Source organism: Psittacula echo (genome assembly GCF_963264785.1).
Source record: "Psittacula echo genome assembly, chromosome: 2".
Classification (NCBI taxonomy): domain Eukaryota; kingdom Metazoa; phylum Chordata; class Aves; order Psittaciformes; family Psittacidae; genus Psittacula; species Psittacula echo.
This window is the reverse complement of record NC_137737.1, coordinates 11,913,623-11,931,868: the sequence shown is the minus strand read 5'-3', so window position 1 is coordinate 11,931,868 and position 18,246 is coordinate 11,913,623. Positions and strand designations below refer to the sequence as shown.

Sequence of the window (18,246 nt, the reverse complement as noted above, 5' to 3'; positions counted from 1 at the left end):
TTACTCTGACTGCAGCCAATGGGAGTTTTGCCATTGTTATTTTAGGGGCAAATGCTGGGATTTCAGGTCACTAATGTTCTCTAACTTGAGAATAGATTTTTACCATTGTAAGCCATCTCACCTGCCCCCCTTGCCACTATGTTCAGAGATCAACCATCATGCAAGCAGCCTGGTTTAAATAATTGAATTAAACAATGTTGGATATGGTGCCATTCATTCAAAATCCTTTCTCTCCCTACACACTGCCCACAGCAAAAAGAACCTGTGATTCACCCTGGGTTACCTTTACTCATGTAAGTAGTTTTACTACTCTTGTAAGGAGACCAGTAGACATCAAAAAGTTGACATGAGTAAGGGTTCTGGGACAATACGCATCCAATATTAAGGCCAACTCTAAAGCCCTAAAGTGAAATAAAAGGTACTCTCCTCAACAACTGTCACAGACTGTCCCTGCTCCTGCTGTTCTAGAGCCTGGCTCTACTGCTAGAAAAATCAACGGCAATTCTGCCACTTGCTTCAAATGAAGCAGGGTCAGGAACTTGGTTTAAGTTATAAAGATAAATTAGTTGTGCATCTTTTTTTGTCTTTTTTGCTATTTTTTTAGTTTTCCTACCAGCGTTTGGTATCCCTCCCTTTCCCCAGGAAGAAAGCACAAAAAAACCCGAGCAAACTTCTGCAAATAATTTAAATCAGAAAGCCTTGATATTTTACAGAATAATTTTAGTGACAAATTTAGTGTTTACCCAATTCTTACCATTTTTTAATGTGGGTTTTTGTTGGTTTTTTTTTTTTTTGCAAATTGCAAACAAGTCTGTAAAAAAAAAATGCATTGTATAAAAAGTACATAAATGTATAACCCATTAGCAGTACTATGCAAACTAAATACTGTGGAATAAATTAGATAGAAAACTTAGCTATAAGCAGGTATGTTGATATCTATTCAACAGAGGAAAGGGCTTTTTATTTTTTCTTTCTTTTTTCCTTTTTTTCTCTTTTTTTTCTGGTTTTTAAATCTCTATCAATACATACAAATACAGACATGGGCCCATGCACACACACATATGCACACACAGAGTACACTCACGCACACATGCACGCACAAACAGTTTTGGCTGACGAAAAATGAAGGCCCTGATTACACTGTTAAACATGGTTCTCGCCATGAAGGTGCTAACACACTATCCCTAGCCAATGTGACCGGGTTAAATTGTGCTATCTTTTTTTTTCTTTTTCTTTCTTTTTTTTTCTTTTATTTATATTTTTTTTTTTTAATTATTTTTTGCAGACTGTTTTCTCAACAAGGTGGGGAGCTGTGTTAGTGCTTCTTTCCATGAGAGGCATTTTGAAGCCTGACCCATCAGAAGGCAGCTAACAGGGGCTTGGTCCTGCAAACCTGTGAGAGTCTGAAACTTCAGGCTCAGGATTACCAAGCTCAGTGTAAACAGGGCCTAATGGTTTCTCCCATTCCCTCTTATCATCTCCCCCTACCCAAAGACAAATGTAACTTTAACATTCTTTTAAATATGACAATGATAGAATTTTTTTTAACAAAAAAAACCCTATCTACCTATGCCCTATGGGTTGGACCCTTCAGGTTAGGTGTTGACACTGAAAATTAGGTCTTGCAGGCAACGCACAAACCCATTAAGAGTTGTCGTGTTAGAGGGTGGTGGTTGAGCCAGCCAGTCTTTCACAGAAGACTGCATTTCAAACAGCAATCCTACCACAACTGCCATTCTCTGTATATTTGCAGGGGTGATGGTGGGCAGGGCCCAAAGCTGCTTGCAATTTCACATCAAGACTTCCTAAGTGTACACCAGCACTTGAGGTTTCTCTCTTACGAATGCCATTTTGAACATGTAGCCTCCCGTTTGGTAGCAACAAACAATCTTTTAACATACTGTGCTTTGCACACAAACATTCATTGTTTTAAGAACATTAAAGTGAAGCCAGAAGTGCTTATACTTTGTGTATACATACATATATACATACAGAAATATATACATATATATATGTATATCCCTTGTATGAAGTTGTTTCCCAGCAATGCACAGTTGCTGTGCATCAGGGACAAGTCTTAGTGTTGTACATGCAAAAGAGTACAATAATGCTTAGATGGGCCTCAGATCCGAGCACCTTGGATCCAAATCCCAGGGCTTTTCTGGGCTTACTTCAAATGGCAATTTTCTGTTGAGGGTACTATTTGAATTTAAATGGTTAACAGATATTCTAGTCTGAATGTAATCAACCCACTGACCCTTAATTCAAACCCTAACTTGTTACGGGTGAATGGTACCAACCACAAAGAGACTTTTTAGAGGCTTGCACAAATGTCTTTGGTGTATGTGTCTATTCATTTTAAGGTACAAAATAATAATAATTATTATAATAATAAAAATAGCTATTTTGTGTGCTGTAGCAGTTCTTGTATAGCTCACAATAAGTGCAGCTCTCAACCCCTCCCACACCCAACCACCCTCCCTTGCAAATATTTGTTAAATAAGGATTAGACAGGTCAGACACCATTGTAGTGCAAATAGTAAACGATTAAAAATTTCTTTTTTTACAAAATATAGAAATGTTTGGCTCCAGTAACTGGACAAACATGTTCCTTTCAAGTATCTCTCACTGAAGAATTTTTGTTTTTTAAAACAAGTTACTTCCATTAAAAAAAAAAGTCTCTCTGGTTTATTTTTTTGTTTGCTTTTTTTTGTTTGTTTGTTTTTTCTTTCTCTCGCAGGTAAACAGTTTCAAACCAACTAGGTTGCATAGTTCTAATGTTGTAAGCACCTTTACAAAATGTAACTTTAATTCTTTCATTCGTTCTTTTTTTTTATTCTTTTTTTCTTCCATTTTTCTTTTTTTCCTTTTTTCTTTTTTTTTCTTTTTTATAAATGTAGTGCAGAAGATGAAGGTGTGTACACCTGCACAATATTGTCCCTTTACCAATGTTAAGTATATGCGTGTGTATAGTGTCTGTATGTATAGAGGTATGTATATAAATACATAGCCATATGTATATACACACAAACACTACACACCTATTCAGTTCCTCGGTAAATTTGGGGGGAAAGTGCCAGTGAATGTAGTGTTCATACACATGGCTTTTCAAGGAATTTAATTGGACTTAGTCCAAATTGCTGCAGGTTAGATGAGCTGCTACCACGGCTTGAACTGATGGGTAACTAAGGGAGGGAACAGAACTCCCTTAGTAATAACTAATGTTTAGTATACTATGTAATAAGATAAGGAGCATATTGAAAGGAAGGGGAAACCCCCAACCCATACCGCCATTCAGACGTTATCTCATTCAAGCCCAGGTTCATGAAGCTTTCTTCCTTTTTATAGCTGAAGTCTCTTCTGATCCTCCACAAGTCTTTTTTTTTTTTTTATTTCTCTCTCTCTCTGTTTTTGCTTTTATTTCCGATTACAGTTTCATTCAAAAAAAGGTTTTACCATGTCTTTCCTCTTCTTGGGCTTTTGATGCATTTTCTTCTCAACTTAATGAGAAGGGTCTTGCACACATGTGCGTCTATGAGCAGCCACACTCCTCCACGATCATATTCTGTATGTCTTTCTTAATGATGTTCTGACCATCATCGTAGTAGAGCATGGACATGGGCCGCAGCTTGGTGGGCACACAACATGACTTGAGGTTGGCAAAGGGGCTGTGGCCCCGCATGCGGTAATGGTTGATGACAGTGGAGTGGAAAGATAATGATGAACCAGATGTGCCTGCTATATGGCTGGGGCAATCTCCTTCACAGTAGTTGGCGTGATAACCTGTAGGTGCAATGATCCAGTCACTCCATCCTATGTCTTTGAAGCTGACAAAGAACTGCTTCTTGCAGCAGATGTTGACTTTGCCATCACACTCCAAGCCTCGTCTCCGCCTCCTGTGCTGGCGGTCCTCTGAGTGCCGGGCAAGCATCATCAGGAAGGGCCGATGTGATTGCTCCTTCTCCTCTTCTCCTGTGAATTCTCCAGCTTCCTTTTCTTTCCCTTCCCCATCATCTTCCTTTTTCTTCTTCTTGCCCAATAGCACTAGGCTGGCTCCAGTCTCTTGGCACAGGTCACAGGCAATCCGCACATCCAAAGAGTTCTTGCCTTGGTCCAGGAGTCTCTGGACGCTGCTGGAGACGGGGAAAATATGCCAAGTGCTCTTACGGGTGTCCACTGCCTTCTCCGAAATCAAAATCTCACTCTTTTCACCTTTCAGCCCCCCCTCCTCCATATCTTCTGCTTCTTCAGGGTTCCCTTTTGGCTGCCGCTGTTGTTGAAACAGGCGGATGGTGACTTTTGTCCTGCTTCGGTTGGCCTTGGAGACCTTCAGGAAGAGCCACACTTCAGCATGTTCCACCACCGATAATTCACTGCCTTCCTTGGAAATCTCAAAGTGCAACATTTTCTTGGCTGAGCCTGATTTGTTAAATGGAAATAGACAGGGAGAACTTGTTAGTATGTCTGTTTTCATGCTGTAAAAGATAATTCTCTTACTTGTCACCACAGGCATGAAGTTCCCTATGTTTCCTACTTGGCTCGTTAAATTTTTAACACTCTTCTGTTCTAACCTTCTTTCACCTCATCCTCTCCTCATTTTGTCTTTGGCGAAAATGCTCTCTTTAGAGAAGTGTTTATTTGCCTGTTGTTTTCCAGTATCATATTTTAACCGAATATTTTTTTTTTATAGTAATGATACAGCCATTTATGTAAAGCATCTCATGGCAAATCAGCATCAGTAGCTGCTAAGTATGCATTTGCCTACGCTGTCTTTGTGATCCGATAGCTGAAAGGTAGCAATGCGTTTATGACAACATGTATCTGTTGGCATGTATAGTCATGGTGCATGACTATATGTACCATGCACACACAAATCTGTGCCTAATAGCTCAAGTTAAGGAGTGAGTTCCAGTCCTGATGATTCTTTGCAAAAGATGTGGGAATGAGATCTGCCCTTTCTCCCTCTGTAAAATGCCATTCTTCATATGCATCTTAAAATTAATTGTAAATCTCAATTGTTTCAAAAGCAAAGAAATACTAAAATATGAGCCTCAGCTTTGAGAGGTTTGCAGAGTTATATTGTAAAGAATTGCAGAATTGCAGCAGGCAGACTCTTCATCCTGTGAGATGTCAGCTGTAGATCCTGTTCTTAATTTAACACACTGTACTCGCTGTGATTATAGTAATGGTGAATACACTGAGAAATGAGCTAAAGAACTGTATAATTATAGGGATGGTTCTCTGGCATAATTGTATCAACTTGCTGAGATGTCATGATGATGATTATGATGGTGAGGAGGTGTTTCTCTGATACAGAGCTCATATCCCTGGCAGAAGTTGGAATGAATAATGAGGGCTGTTTAATGATTTGATCACTAGAGCATGAAAAAGTTAAGAGAATGAATTAGCTGGCAGGTGGTGGTGGTATTTTATTTTTTTCTTTAAGAGAGGTACTTTTCTATTTTCTTGACAAAAGAAAAAGCCATGTTGGCATCTTTTGTTCTTTCTCAGCATGGAGGCCAGGATGGACTGGGGTCGCAGATTTGAAATTTACAGGTATCTGACCCTAGTGAGACAGAAACAGTATTCATAATTATCAATCTGTCATTGATATTATTCATGAGCTACCCACAGTTGTTGATCTGATTCTCTGGTGCAGTGGTTCTGCTTGTCAGGAAACCAGAACTTTGCACTCAAAAAAGGGCAAATGGTGATCAAAAATGAAGTGGTTGGATGCACACAGGCAAAATTGCTCTCATGGCAGCAAGGTTCTCCTCCTTGCTTTCTTATTGCCACTAACCACTAGTACAGGCTACCAGACTATCTCCCTTCTCCCTAACCCTCAGGTGAGACAGAAGTGGGTCAAAATCACAGGAGACATCTACTCTCTGTTCACTTGCTAATTAAAGAGTTCCTGGTTTCTAAAAGCAGTAGGCAGTGCTGCCCTTGAGCTACCTGTTGCTTTCCTTCTCTGTGAAGTCCTGGCACTGACACATTCAGCTTTCCCTGGTGGCATTTGCAGGTCAAAGAGACAGACGTCTTTGAATTACAGTGGCCAAAGGGCACAGCTTTGTTTTTGTTTTCCCTCTAAGTGAGAGTGTGAAATTGTAGACTTTAACTGTCACTGAGATAGGGGAAACACATGGTTTGTGTTAACTGCTTCTCACAGGCTTTGCTGATGCCAGTCTCCAAAGTGAGTTACATTAATTTCTCAGGGAGCTATATGAACCAGTGGGACTGTGCCTTAGAAAATGAAATGGCATATAGAAAATGAAATGGCATATAGAAAAGGAAGTGGCTTATAGAAAAGACAGAGCAAGCTGACCGGTTCTGTGAGGCACAGTGGAGTTACTGGTTTTCTATATTTTTTAAAATAAGATTAATTCAGTAGTGACTGAAAGTTCATTGGTCAGCTCTTACCAGCTAACATTTCCGTTCTGGAAATGAAACCTTGGCAAAGCTGCCAGCTATGTTGGAGCAGAAGGCAGGTAATAAGCATTAATCCCACTCCAGCCCAAGTTTCAGAGCAGAAGCAGATGTATCGTGACATCCCTCCAGTCCAAAGGAAGTCTAGTCCAAGAGGCTGGTTGCCCTGTGCATACGGGTATTATAAAGAACATACAGATGTTCTCTTTGAGAATGGATACTTCTAAAGGCCTGCAAGGATCATCCATACAGCCAGTGGCTTCACTCCCCCAAACTCTCTCTTCTAAAGCAAGCTTCTGATTTTAGATTATCCCTTTCTTTGCCACAGACCAAATAAACCCTTTCTGAGGGGGACCTGGGCTTCAAGGGAACCTGAAGGCAGGTCACCTGCCAGGACTGGGTTGCTACCTCCAAGACTCTCCATCCAACCCCTTCTGCTTGCTGCCCCTACCTCAGAAAACCTTGCAGAGGGGAGAAAAGATGGTTTAGACCAAGCTGCAGAAAGTGTTTTCTAGCACCAGCAGCCTCTTCCCAGCTGCCGTCTTTCCCCAGAGCTCACAGGCTGGTGCAGGGCGCAAGCCTACATGGCTGGGAAGTGCAAAACTTACTCTGTGTTCCTGAGGTGCCAAGCTGGGCACAGACAGCAGTTCTGGCACTAGGAGGGATCCTGTGCATGAGCAGATCTGCGGTGCTGGGCAGGAACATGGAAAACTGGCCCAGTTGTGCTCAGGAGAAAGCAGCTCAGGTGTGCAGACTTGGACAAGAAGTTATAAGGCCCATCTTATAGAAAGCAAAGCCAGACAGCTCTGCATTATAGAATAATCTAATGCTGTTAAGTGGTAATGCATGATATGTCATGTTCTGTTATTTCCACGCTAATGGGATTTGAAAATAGTTATGAAGTGACCTATTTCCAACAGATATGCACTGGACAGGTAGTATAAGGCATGTCCTTATACAGGGATGACAGCTTCCCTGTAGGTTGTTAGCTACAGTAACAGCCTCTCTGGATGTGGTTAGCTAGATCTTCACTCACGAATGGTTGATTCAGATTCTAAAGAAAAAAAGATGCAGGAAGCTTATATAAGCCTCATATTTCTGGACGCAACAAAATCCTGAGTCCTCAAACCTGCATAGCTAATAAAAGGTTTTATAGCAATTAAAAAAACCTTTCCCTTTCACAGATCTTTTTAGAAGGAGACTGGAAATGGTGCAAAGTTGCGGATAAAAAGCATGCTTTCACATCAGGAAAAACACCGAAGCTTTTCTGAATTCTCTCCACATTCACAACTAGTTTGTTACGATCACACAGCACAAATGGTATGAATCCTGCAGTCTTTACAAGGTCACTATCCTCAGACAAGCTCGTTTTGAAATCAGAGCTTGGCCTGTGCTAAAGCTGAATTGAGATCTCTGGATCTGGCTTATTTTGATTACACATTCACTTTATAACAGGATCTTTATTTCCAAAAGGTTCGGTGCTACAATAAAATAAATTCTTCAAGTGTCATGAGACAAAAAAAAAAAAAAAAATAATCACTGTATTTCATTTTCTCCAAATATTGCTTAGGGATTTAGCAGTCTTTCCTTTTTGGTCTGAGTTAATGACCAGGTTCAAAGCTTTGGAAATATATACTGTTCACCTAACTGAAAGTAAAGAGGAGACTTTCCTGAAAGTCAGGGATGGTATCACTTCCATAATTACACTTTGTTTATCTTCTTGTCCTGCCTTTTCATCTGCCACAGCTGATTTGCAAGGGTCTTTTTCCATTTCTAATCATCCTGCTCCTCCTGCCTGACTCCTGTGGAAAGACCCACAGCCCAACAGTGGTAATGCCTTCATCACTTCCCTGCTCGTATAAACGGCAATGTCAACAGCTTGTATTGTTATCATAGCAGAAAGCAGCTGAAAAAGGAGACGAGGGATTACTTTGGGCCCCCTTTGATTGCTTTTCCTCATCTCCCCTTCCCAAAGCCTTGGAGAGGGCACCTCTCTGCTTTATTCCCGAGCAAAGTCCCTTCCAAGAACAGGGCTGTGACGCCGGGGGAGCAGTCTAGCAGCGCGAGTGACCCCAGCAAATGCTGTGAGAAATGGTTAAAAATACAAGCCATAAGAAGTAATGCATATATGGTAAAAGGTTTAATGGAAGGAGTTACTGAATGGAAAGAAAGTGTAGCATCATATATATAGCATGAGAGTTTGCTCGGATCTGCTTTTCTCTTCAGTTGTGCTTGCACACCTTTTTAGGAGAGAAACCTGAACATGCAAGCAGAGGGGAGCCTGCACAGGTACCTCCTCTCTGCCTCTGGAAGGGGCTGCTCAGGGCTGCCAAGTGGCACTTGATGATGGGCATGGAGGGACTGGCAGAGCCCTTGCAGGATGCTGGGGGCAGCCGGTGCGTGGTAGCTCGTGATGGGCTCACATGGCTTGTTCTGGGCTAAAATTCGCAGTGAGATTCAAGATTGAGTCCTCCTAGTTCAAGCTGTATTCACAGAATAGGTAGGGTCTAGACTGGGCACTTAAGATCTTTTTTTTTTGGGGGGGTGGGGTGTAAAATGCTAAGGTACTTAAAATTACTTTTTTTACCCATATGCTGTTAAATGATTAAGGCTGTTTTTTTCATAATGAAAGTGATTATCCTTTCTGACATTATAGGGTGACTTATTCTTAATTTCTCTTAATAGACAGTATTTAAATTTTCCTTTGAAAAATGCTCTCTGTGTAAGAAGGTGCTGTTACTTTAAATTTCCATGCTTCACCAGTGCTCAATTTTAAACCGTTTTTGCATTATACTGTAAGTGAACTGTTTTTCCATACAAAGCAAGCTTTTTTTTCCCCTTTTTTAGTTGCTAACTTTACTACTGCCTATGTTTAGATTTGGGGGAATTTGTACTGCGTGCCAATCTGTAATTACATTCAAAAGCATCCTTCTCTTCACTTCTCATTTCCGTTCCCCAGGAGACAGAAAAAAATAGGTTACTAGAAAGGTTCCTCTAAAGAGAGTGAAGAGAAGAGCATGGTTATTGAGAGATAATTGCTCAAAATGTTTACTAATGAGTGACCACTAAAGTTAGATGAATTGTTCATGGCGTTGAATTTATTCAGTGAATTTAGCACTGTTATCGTCTGGCAATTATCCCCTAGGCAGACTGATTATTACCAATGAGTTATTACCATGATTAGACAGTGGCCATTTCTGTGAATGCATTTCAGCCTATGGATCGCTGGCAAGAGATTTCTTCTAAGTATTCATCACCCCTCATATGTGACTGGTCATCCAGGTTGTGTGCTTTCGTTCCTGCTCCCTGACTGGCGCCTCTTACAACGGGAGGAGCAATTATGACACAAATTCCAAACACCTTATCTTTATATTCACATGGCCTTTGCTGCCAGCAAAAGAAGATTTTTGTTGCAAGAAAAAATAAACCAAAAAAGAAAACCAGGAAAAAGAACTATTCCCCAAGCATTTGTAGGGGGGAAAAGCAGCAGCAACCTTATTTAAATACCTTTTCTTGAAAAGTTAACCCAAAGGGGCATTGACAAGGTCATTCAGAATGTGAAATAATTCAGTTCTAGTGAACCTTGACTCTCCTCTGCTATTTTGTTAGGAGGGAAGCACTTTACATCCCCAGCCTTGAGTTCTTTCCAAATTGAAAGCCCTTCCCCCCACAAGGCTTTAAATATTTAGAAACAGAAAAAGTGTTTGTTTGGTTGAAGTTTTTTGTTACTTGATTTTTGCATTTACATCTAAAATAGCTCAAGCAAAATTTCGGGTCACTTGCACCAATAATATATTTCAAGGTAAAGACAATCTCAAATCTTTGTCTTTCATGAAAGACAGCGTAATTGTTTTTTTTACATACTTGTACTAATTTGTTGTAAATCCTAAAATAAAGTGGATCAGAAGCTGCCAGTCTGTTTTCATTAAAATATTCAATTTCTGTGCACTAAGGCCCAAATTCCAAGCCCAGTGAAATGAATAACAGAATTTTTAATTGCTTCCAGTAGACTAAGTTTCAGTCCTAAATCAGTCTTGCAAAGCTCTGTGGCATAAAATAAGATTGCCTTTTCATATCCATATAGACATATCTAGGTATGAGAACTCCTCAGCATGAATCATTTACACATATGCAGTGTAGATAGATCCTGCACACAGGAGAGCACATGAATGCACACACTTATCTGCAGGAATCTATTCATATTACATTTGTACAGGTACAGCTACATGGGTATACAAGCATGTCTTGGCATAGATATACTTGTGCTTATACACACATGCAGGCAAATCCATATTCATATTCCCAACTGCATGTGCATACAAAACTGTGTGCATGACTACACAGAGAGATGGACGCATACAGTACTTTCTGTCTCTCTCAGGTATCTTTTTCTAGACTGGTTCCCATCTTCTCAGATTCCTCTGTGTGCTCTCAAATTATTCTCAAACCAACCAACCTCCCTCGTCACATTTTGGTACAATGAAACAGATTAATACAGATGGCTTTCTTCTTCTGGAAGTAACTTGCTTTCATTTGCTAAACTTAAAATCTTTGATATAGTATGCCAAAGGGGGAAAAAAATCAAGAGGAAATAGGCTTGTTTTCTAAAAGCCAAGGAGACTGCATTAGAAAAAGATGTGAGAAAATCAGCTCAGATGATGATTCACGGTCACATTTCTCAGTATCTTGTGAAAAATAATAATGATCATTTCTAATCTCTCTAGATTTCCAGAACTTGTAGCATCCATCAGTTTATCTTTTTCCTTTTTCCTTTTTCCTGTTTGCTTCCTGCTTTATTTTACTTGCAGTCTCCCACTCTAGTGAATCTTTGCCTTTTAAATAAACTAGAAGAGAGAAAGGAGCTCCACTCAGAGAAGCTAGATAAGCGTAAGGATCTTTGGGATTCAGGATCTTATTAGGTAAAATAGGAGCTTGCAAGAAAGTTGCCTTGTGTGGAGCAAAAAGCCTTTGGAGTGTGCCCTCTCGTGGCCATTCTTTATTCAGCACGGATACCTGTACCATTAAATACATTCACTTTCAACTGCAAATTGATTAGATTTAAAAGGGCATAAGCAAACCATCCTTTTTTCCTTCCTGAACTGCCATCCTAGAGGAGGTATCTTCCTGGGAAAGGACTGAGTGTGTGTATGTATCTGAACATGAAGGTAGGCATCTCATGATTAAGTCAGCGCACCCTGAGTTCAGTATGAAGTGATATAGAAAGGTAGAATTGGTCTAAGTAGCTATCAGACTTGTCTGTTTTCTCCCTGACAGTTCTCCTAATGGTAAGCCTTTGGATTTCAGTATTTCCATCCAGTAATTCCTATCACCTTCTCAGGGGCTGATGTTAGCAACCCATTTCATTGGTAGTTTAGTTGCCAGGATCAAATTCACTTGGCAAAATCCCAGGTCTGCCTGATAAGCTATCTATTTAACATAAGGAAAGAGTTTGTAGCCAACCATATTTTATGATCATTGGCTATCTCAGTTATAGAACCTGTTGGATTTGCTTGTCACAAAATTATACTGACCCCTCTTCTCAAAAGACTATTTTTAAGACCTTGAAGTAACCCACAGAGCTCTGGCACAGCTACCCACGCAGCAGAACTAATCGAGGTTAGTAATCTTAGTCTGATATGCAAGTAGAAAATAATTCCCATGTTTTACTTGTAAGAGTGCCAAAGGACAGTAGGGTGCGTTTGTAAACTTTTGCCCAATACTCATGGTCATTAGTTTTGCAAAGCTTTGCCTGGATTTGTTAGCTGTGAAAACTACCTGCCAACTCTTTTCTGATTTCCTGGACGTAACTACACCTGTGCTTCACTGCGGGTAGTTCACCCTCTAATTGTCTGAAGCCTGTGTTCCTTTGAATTTTGGTCTGGTTTAGAAAATAGCAGCCTCAAGCCAGAGCCACATGCACAGGGCAATGTTTGTTCATTCACTCCATTTCATTGTATGTCTGAGGATACGGCTGATGAAAGATGGAAATACTACTTTTTTTATGAAGGCAAGTAGTAAATGTGGCTTCTGAAGGTTAGGGAGAATGGCTGGTTTATGTCAAATCATACCCAAAGGAACAAAAAGCCCAACGTCTTATTTCTCTTTCCATAGACCTTTATTTGATACAATGTGAGATGTTTCCATTCATTTTCACTGATTTCTTATTACCCTCTTTCGAGGCAGAGTGAGTTTCACATTAAAAGCAGGAAGAACATTGACCTGACTGTGAGAGGAGCATGTTTATTCTCCTGTTTGGTGTTTTAAACTTATCCATACGCTTCCCAGTTCCCACACAGTAAAAAATGGGGACTGTCCATGTGGCTATATTCTATTCCTGTCTTTAACTCACACTTCCTATATGTCATGTCACTTTCCGGCTTTCTGCCTCACTTTCCTCAACAGGAAAAATAATACTGTTTTAATATTTGACATGTAATACTGCTGGTGTGCGAGTGTGATTGATCCCAGGTAGAGCTTACTTAAGTTGCTGTATTATTGGTACCTGGAAAGTGTGGTAGATCTTCTGATGTTAGCAGGACACCAGATGCGAATGGCTATGGATGAAAAATATGTTTTAGCAGTTGAAGTTACTCCAGAGAGAGGAGTTATCTTTTCCATCGTAAGCCCAAACCCCGGGGCTCAGTTTCTAGGTGCTAATTGCTCCTCCCTCCTCTCAGATCAAAGTCCAGCAGGTTTAGCAGAAAGGGCCAGAGCAGCCCTCCTCCCTTGGCTTCCAGAATGGGCTGAGTGAGAAGGTGGAGAACAGCAGCAGGGAAGAAAAGGCATGGGAACACAGCAGATGCTCCTGTCCTTCAACTCCATAGCATCAGTCTTCTTAAATTAACCTGGCAAGCAGTGGTAGGACAACCCTATGTAAATCAAACTAAGTGACGTGTTAGTGTTGGGTAGCTTTTGGCGGGGGGGATTGGCGGCTGGACTATTGGCCAGCGTGTGGGCAATGGCACGATTTTCACTGCTCACGTGGTCCCGAGAGCCAATGGCTTCAGGAGCCGCCGTTGGAGGGTGTCGTACTGAGTAGGCATATATCAAATTCCAAATTCCTTTGTGTCAGAGCTCAGGAGAGACAATAATGTGTTTACAAATGATTGGGACTCACACAGGGAAGAGAAACCACTGCTTATGCCATATGTGTTTCCCTGTGCTCAGAGCGAGCTGCTGAAAACCAGGTGGGGAATCCGACTCATAGATAGCTTAGAGATTTCCTTGCTTTTAAAAATCTCACTTCTAAACTAACACTAAGCCACCCTTGCTTCTAACGACCTCTGGCATTGACACCTCCTGCCTGCTTTCTGAAGTGAAGGGGATGGAAAAACTGAAAAGCCTGAGCTTTCATACTGAAAGAACTGAAAATGTGCATATTGACAAGGACTCCAAAGGCAAGGGCTCCTTGTACAGTTGCAAATCGGACAGCTAACAGGAATGTCTGCTCTTAAAAGCATGCACACTTCTTGTGCACGGCTTCCCTGCAAACAGAACATCTGAGTCAACAGGTTTTCAGGACTGGAAACTCTGAGTGTTGTCTTAATTGTTTATACTGCTGCAGCAAACTTTTAAACAAAAATGCTTGGAGTTCCTTTGCATACTTTGCCTACCATATGCTTTACCAAACAAAACAATGACATTCTTTTAAAACCGTCTTGGCAACAGGAAAAATGCTTTGGCTAGACAGCATCATAAAAAGTTGCTGTTAGTTAGATGATAGAGTTCTTGCGAGATCCTGCTATTGATGCATGTATAAACCTATTCACATATACTAACAGATATATGTGCACATACATATACATTGAATTCAAATGGGTTCTGGTCCTATTCATGTAGGAACAAGACAGTAAAGTACAACTTTAGAGCTGTTTCCTATAGGCAGTTAACGTGAGCCTTAAGCCATTACTTAGTAAATATCTATATTCTGAGCTCTTACTGTATAAGGGTCAGGGAAAACAGAACTGTGAAAGACTAGAAAATACACCCTACCAAGGTTGCATTTTTTTGGCAGGAGCATTTTAGGAACAGAATCTTTTTTCCAGTATGCAGAAGTCTGCATTACAAGTTGGATCAGCTACAGCAACTTGTCCGGTTCTATTGAAGTCATCTGACAGTCCCTGCAACTCTTTACTGCCGAAGATGCTGTGTTAAATTAAAAAAAAAAGAAGAAAAAAACCCTAACAAAACCCACACAAAAAACCCTCTCACTTCTAAAAGTTAAAGCTGTTTCATCTGATTTTATCATTTCCACTGTAATTTTTACATGAAAGGGTTGCTTCCCAAGTAGTTTGCAGCTCACTTTCTATCTTGATAAACTCCCCAAAAGGCTTCAGCCCTTTTTCCTTTCACCATCAGCTCTGCAATCCAGTACTTTGCTGCAAGTACTCTGGTTGCACAGGCACAGTTTGGAGGACCCCGCTGCAGCCTGACTTTCTGCTCAAGATTGGTTAGAGAGCTTCCTCCCTGTGTGGCTGACTGTGCTTAGCAAGTGTAATCTGTAGCCAAGACTAAGAAAAATCAAATTCCTTCAGAGTCCTACCCCCCCATCCTATTCCTCCTTCTCCCTTCCCCCAGGTCTCATCCTATAACCTTGCAGAAAACATTATTCCTGAGGAGAAGGAAAGAAGTTAATTGCAGTTCTGGCACAAAGGATATTTTACAGCTTTGTTTTTCAAGCACTCACCTGATTCCGCAAAAGTGATGATTTCTGAGGTTTGCTCCACAACTTCATTCATTTCAGCTCTTCTTCCAACATCATCCTCTATTTCCACATAACCATCCTCTCCCACCTTTCCCACATGGAGTTTTTTGATGGCATTTAAAAGTGCTGCCTTGGGCACCGGCTGGGTGATATTAGGTCTGTCCCTCAAGTGCAACATGTTCAGTATGTGCTTCTTTACTGCTTCCACCATCTCAGGCTGTGAGCTGGGCACATCCTTTGAGAGCGTGGCGAGGGCACATGATGGACAGTCAGTGACTGAACTGTGCCCCTCGGATCCTGGGGTTGGGGAACTCCTCACTATAATCCAGCAAAGCACCAACAAAAATCCTCTCTTCCAAAGCAAAGGCATCCTGGCAGCAAAAGTTGTTGTGATTCCCTTTTTAAAAGGCCCTGCTTTTCCTCCCCCTTCACGCACAGTTTTTTTGGGGCTGGTTTGGGTTGTTTGTTTGTTTGTTTGTTTTTCCTTCTCTTCAGCAAATTCTCTGGAACAAGAACCAAAAGTTTTCTGTGAAGTTTTGTTTGCAGGTTCCCTCTCTGAATGCAATAAGTGCTGTAGATGTTTGTGGCTGTCAGGGAGAAGAGTTCTGACTCTGTCTCAGAGTAGGAGAGAGACACAGAGAGAGGGAGAGAGAGAGAGAGGACGGATTGGCCTAAAGTGAGTGAGTGAATGAGAGAGGGAGGGAGTTTTGTCTGTGAGTAAAGGCTATGATTAGGAAGGGGGAGGAACAGGCAGGCTGGCTTCCTTATGCTCATTGCTCCCCTAACACACACCTCTCTTCAAATATCACTACTCGTGGTTTCTGCCCTCCCCCCTTTCTAAAATCTCTTTTCATTCCTGCAAATGTAATCTTTTTTTTTCCTGGGTTTTTTTTTTTCCCCTCTCTGTTTGACCCTCCTGGCTCCCCCCTGCCTCTCATCCCCCCCCCCCCCATCCCCTTTTTTTCCCATTCCTTCCCTTTTTCTGTTGTTTAGGTTTGATTTGTTTGTTTTATTCCTTCAACAGTATCACTGGCTTTAGCTAAACAGAGGGAACATGAATGAATGAAAAAAGTGAAACCTTTTATTAAGGAGCACCTTGCTCTTGGTCCTGCCTGGTATAAGCAGGGATGTTAAATAGCTTGTGAATGAGATGGGAATGAGAGCAGGGGCTCTGAATATTTTGGGCAGAATATTATTCTGCCTTCAGGAGAAGAGAAAAGATCTTTTCTGCTCACTTCTAAATACTGGAGGTTATCAACACTGGCAAGGGATCTGAGGGGAGCAAAATAACACTGTTTGGAGGGCTATGTAATACATGATACACTCTCCAGCTGCAATGTGCAGTCAGGCACTGAAAGCCTAAGCAGAAGCTGGTACAGCACTTTATCTGTGACATGCTAAGGTAGTGCCCACGGAGCACAAATATCCCTACTTCTCTGCTAGTCTGTGCCTAGAAATTCTCAGGCAGATATATTTAGGTTTGGGGTTAATCAAGTAATGTCTGAAAAATGCTTTGAAGGTGAAAAGTGTTACATGTCATCTGGCCAAATCATACTTGCTCCTGACTCAGGCAAACCCCTCATCGATGCCAATAATAATTCTCTCTGAGGGAAGGCTGAGTAAGACCTACATTTGGCCCGTTGTTATTAGGAGGCACTTTTTTGTTTCATTCATTTAAACCACACAGAGCAATCATAACATTAGAATAAGACACTGGGAATGAAACGCAAACTAGAACACTGTGAGGAGCCGGAGTTTCCACCAGTATTGGTAGACCCTTGCCAGTTCATGCCTGTGTGGGTCTTGCTGTGCAGTGAAAAGGCATTCCCAGTGTCACTGCCATGGCTTAATGTTGCCTGTGCGTTCTGTAGCCCCTCCGTTCCGTTCCTTACCTAGCAAGGGTGAAGTTAGCAAACTCCCTCCCGCTGGAGCTTGGTAATGGAAAATGAGAATACTACAGCTGATAGACTCTAACTTCTGAGGTTCTTTCCCTGCAGACTTTAACTTGTACAGATTTTCTTAGAACAGCTTCTGCTCTTTTAGTATTTACCCTCTTTCTTGTTTTTCTTTTCATTCTCTCTCTCACACCTTTGTCTTCTCAGGTGTGCTTGCCTCCTACCCAGCAAATATTCCACTTTCTCTATATTACTGTCAACCACTGTATTTTAGTAGGAAGGAGTAATAGTAGAAAGGAGTAATTTATAAATATAAGCGTTGTAAGGTCTCTGATTTCCATGAGATGACTACAGGCACATGGGCTGAGAGACAGGTAAGGAATTATAGTTGGAGTAAATGAAACACACAGAAGTAATTGAACAATCAACCAAAGTTTTACAAATGTTATATATTGCGAGTCCTTTTCAATTAAGCTCTTTTATAAGTCTTTCACTGTTATAAGGCACCCACAGTACACCCTCATCTGTGTTTTACTGACCTCAGTTGCTATACTGTTATATACTGTTACACTTACGGGTCTGTCAGCATTATAAACCCTGCAGCCATTCTTATAAACACATCTTTGTAACACAAACCTCGCTATAATACATCTAAATTTCTTGGATCTTGTGAACAGCCCAAAGTCTGTTGTAATTATATGAAGTCTGAAAGTCAGCTTGAAATAGAACTGAAAGTTTAATTGGACGAAAAAATAATTTCAGATGAAAATATGCAGTCATGATTAGGTGTACTAACAGATGACATAATTAAAGGGGTTATTTATAGTTCTAATATAGCACCTATCCCAACAGTGTCTGATGAAAAGTAAGGGATAGGCATAAATCAATATAAAACACAGATAAGTATATTTGGGTTCTTGCTGTGGGGTATACATTGCTTGCCATACATAACAGGTACGCTTATCACAGACAATCTCTATGACATATAGGTATAGCATATTTTACTTGCATGCCATGATGATGACAGATTTAACATTAAAGCACAACTTTCTAAACCCCACTGTTTTCTAAAAGCGAGTCTGCTCATACCGCTGGTATCTACTGCATTTGTACTTAACATACATAGATATATAGGTACAAAAATACAGAGTGCTCCAATAAATAGAGAAATAGTGGTTCAGACTGTTTCTATAAAATCACCTGAGCTGCAAAGCTCTGTAT

General features: G+C 40.8%; 1 protein-coding gene across 1 annotated transcript; it reads right to left on the bottom strand.

Annotated features, from left to right (window-relative positions):
* Positions 1-2,483: 2,483 nt before the first annotated feature.
* On the bottom strand, positions 2,484-16,408 carry INHBA (inhibin subunit beta A). Its single transcript, XM_080611815.1, is given in 3 exon segments — positions 2,484-4,419; positions 15,113-15,580; positions 15,583-16,408. Coding segments are annotated over 3 exon segments (1,677 nt in total). The 5' UTR covers positions 15,905-16,408; the 3' UTR covers positions 2,484-3,532.
* Positions 16,409-18,246: the final 1,838 nt, after the last annotated feature.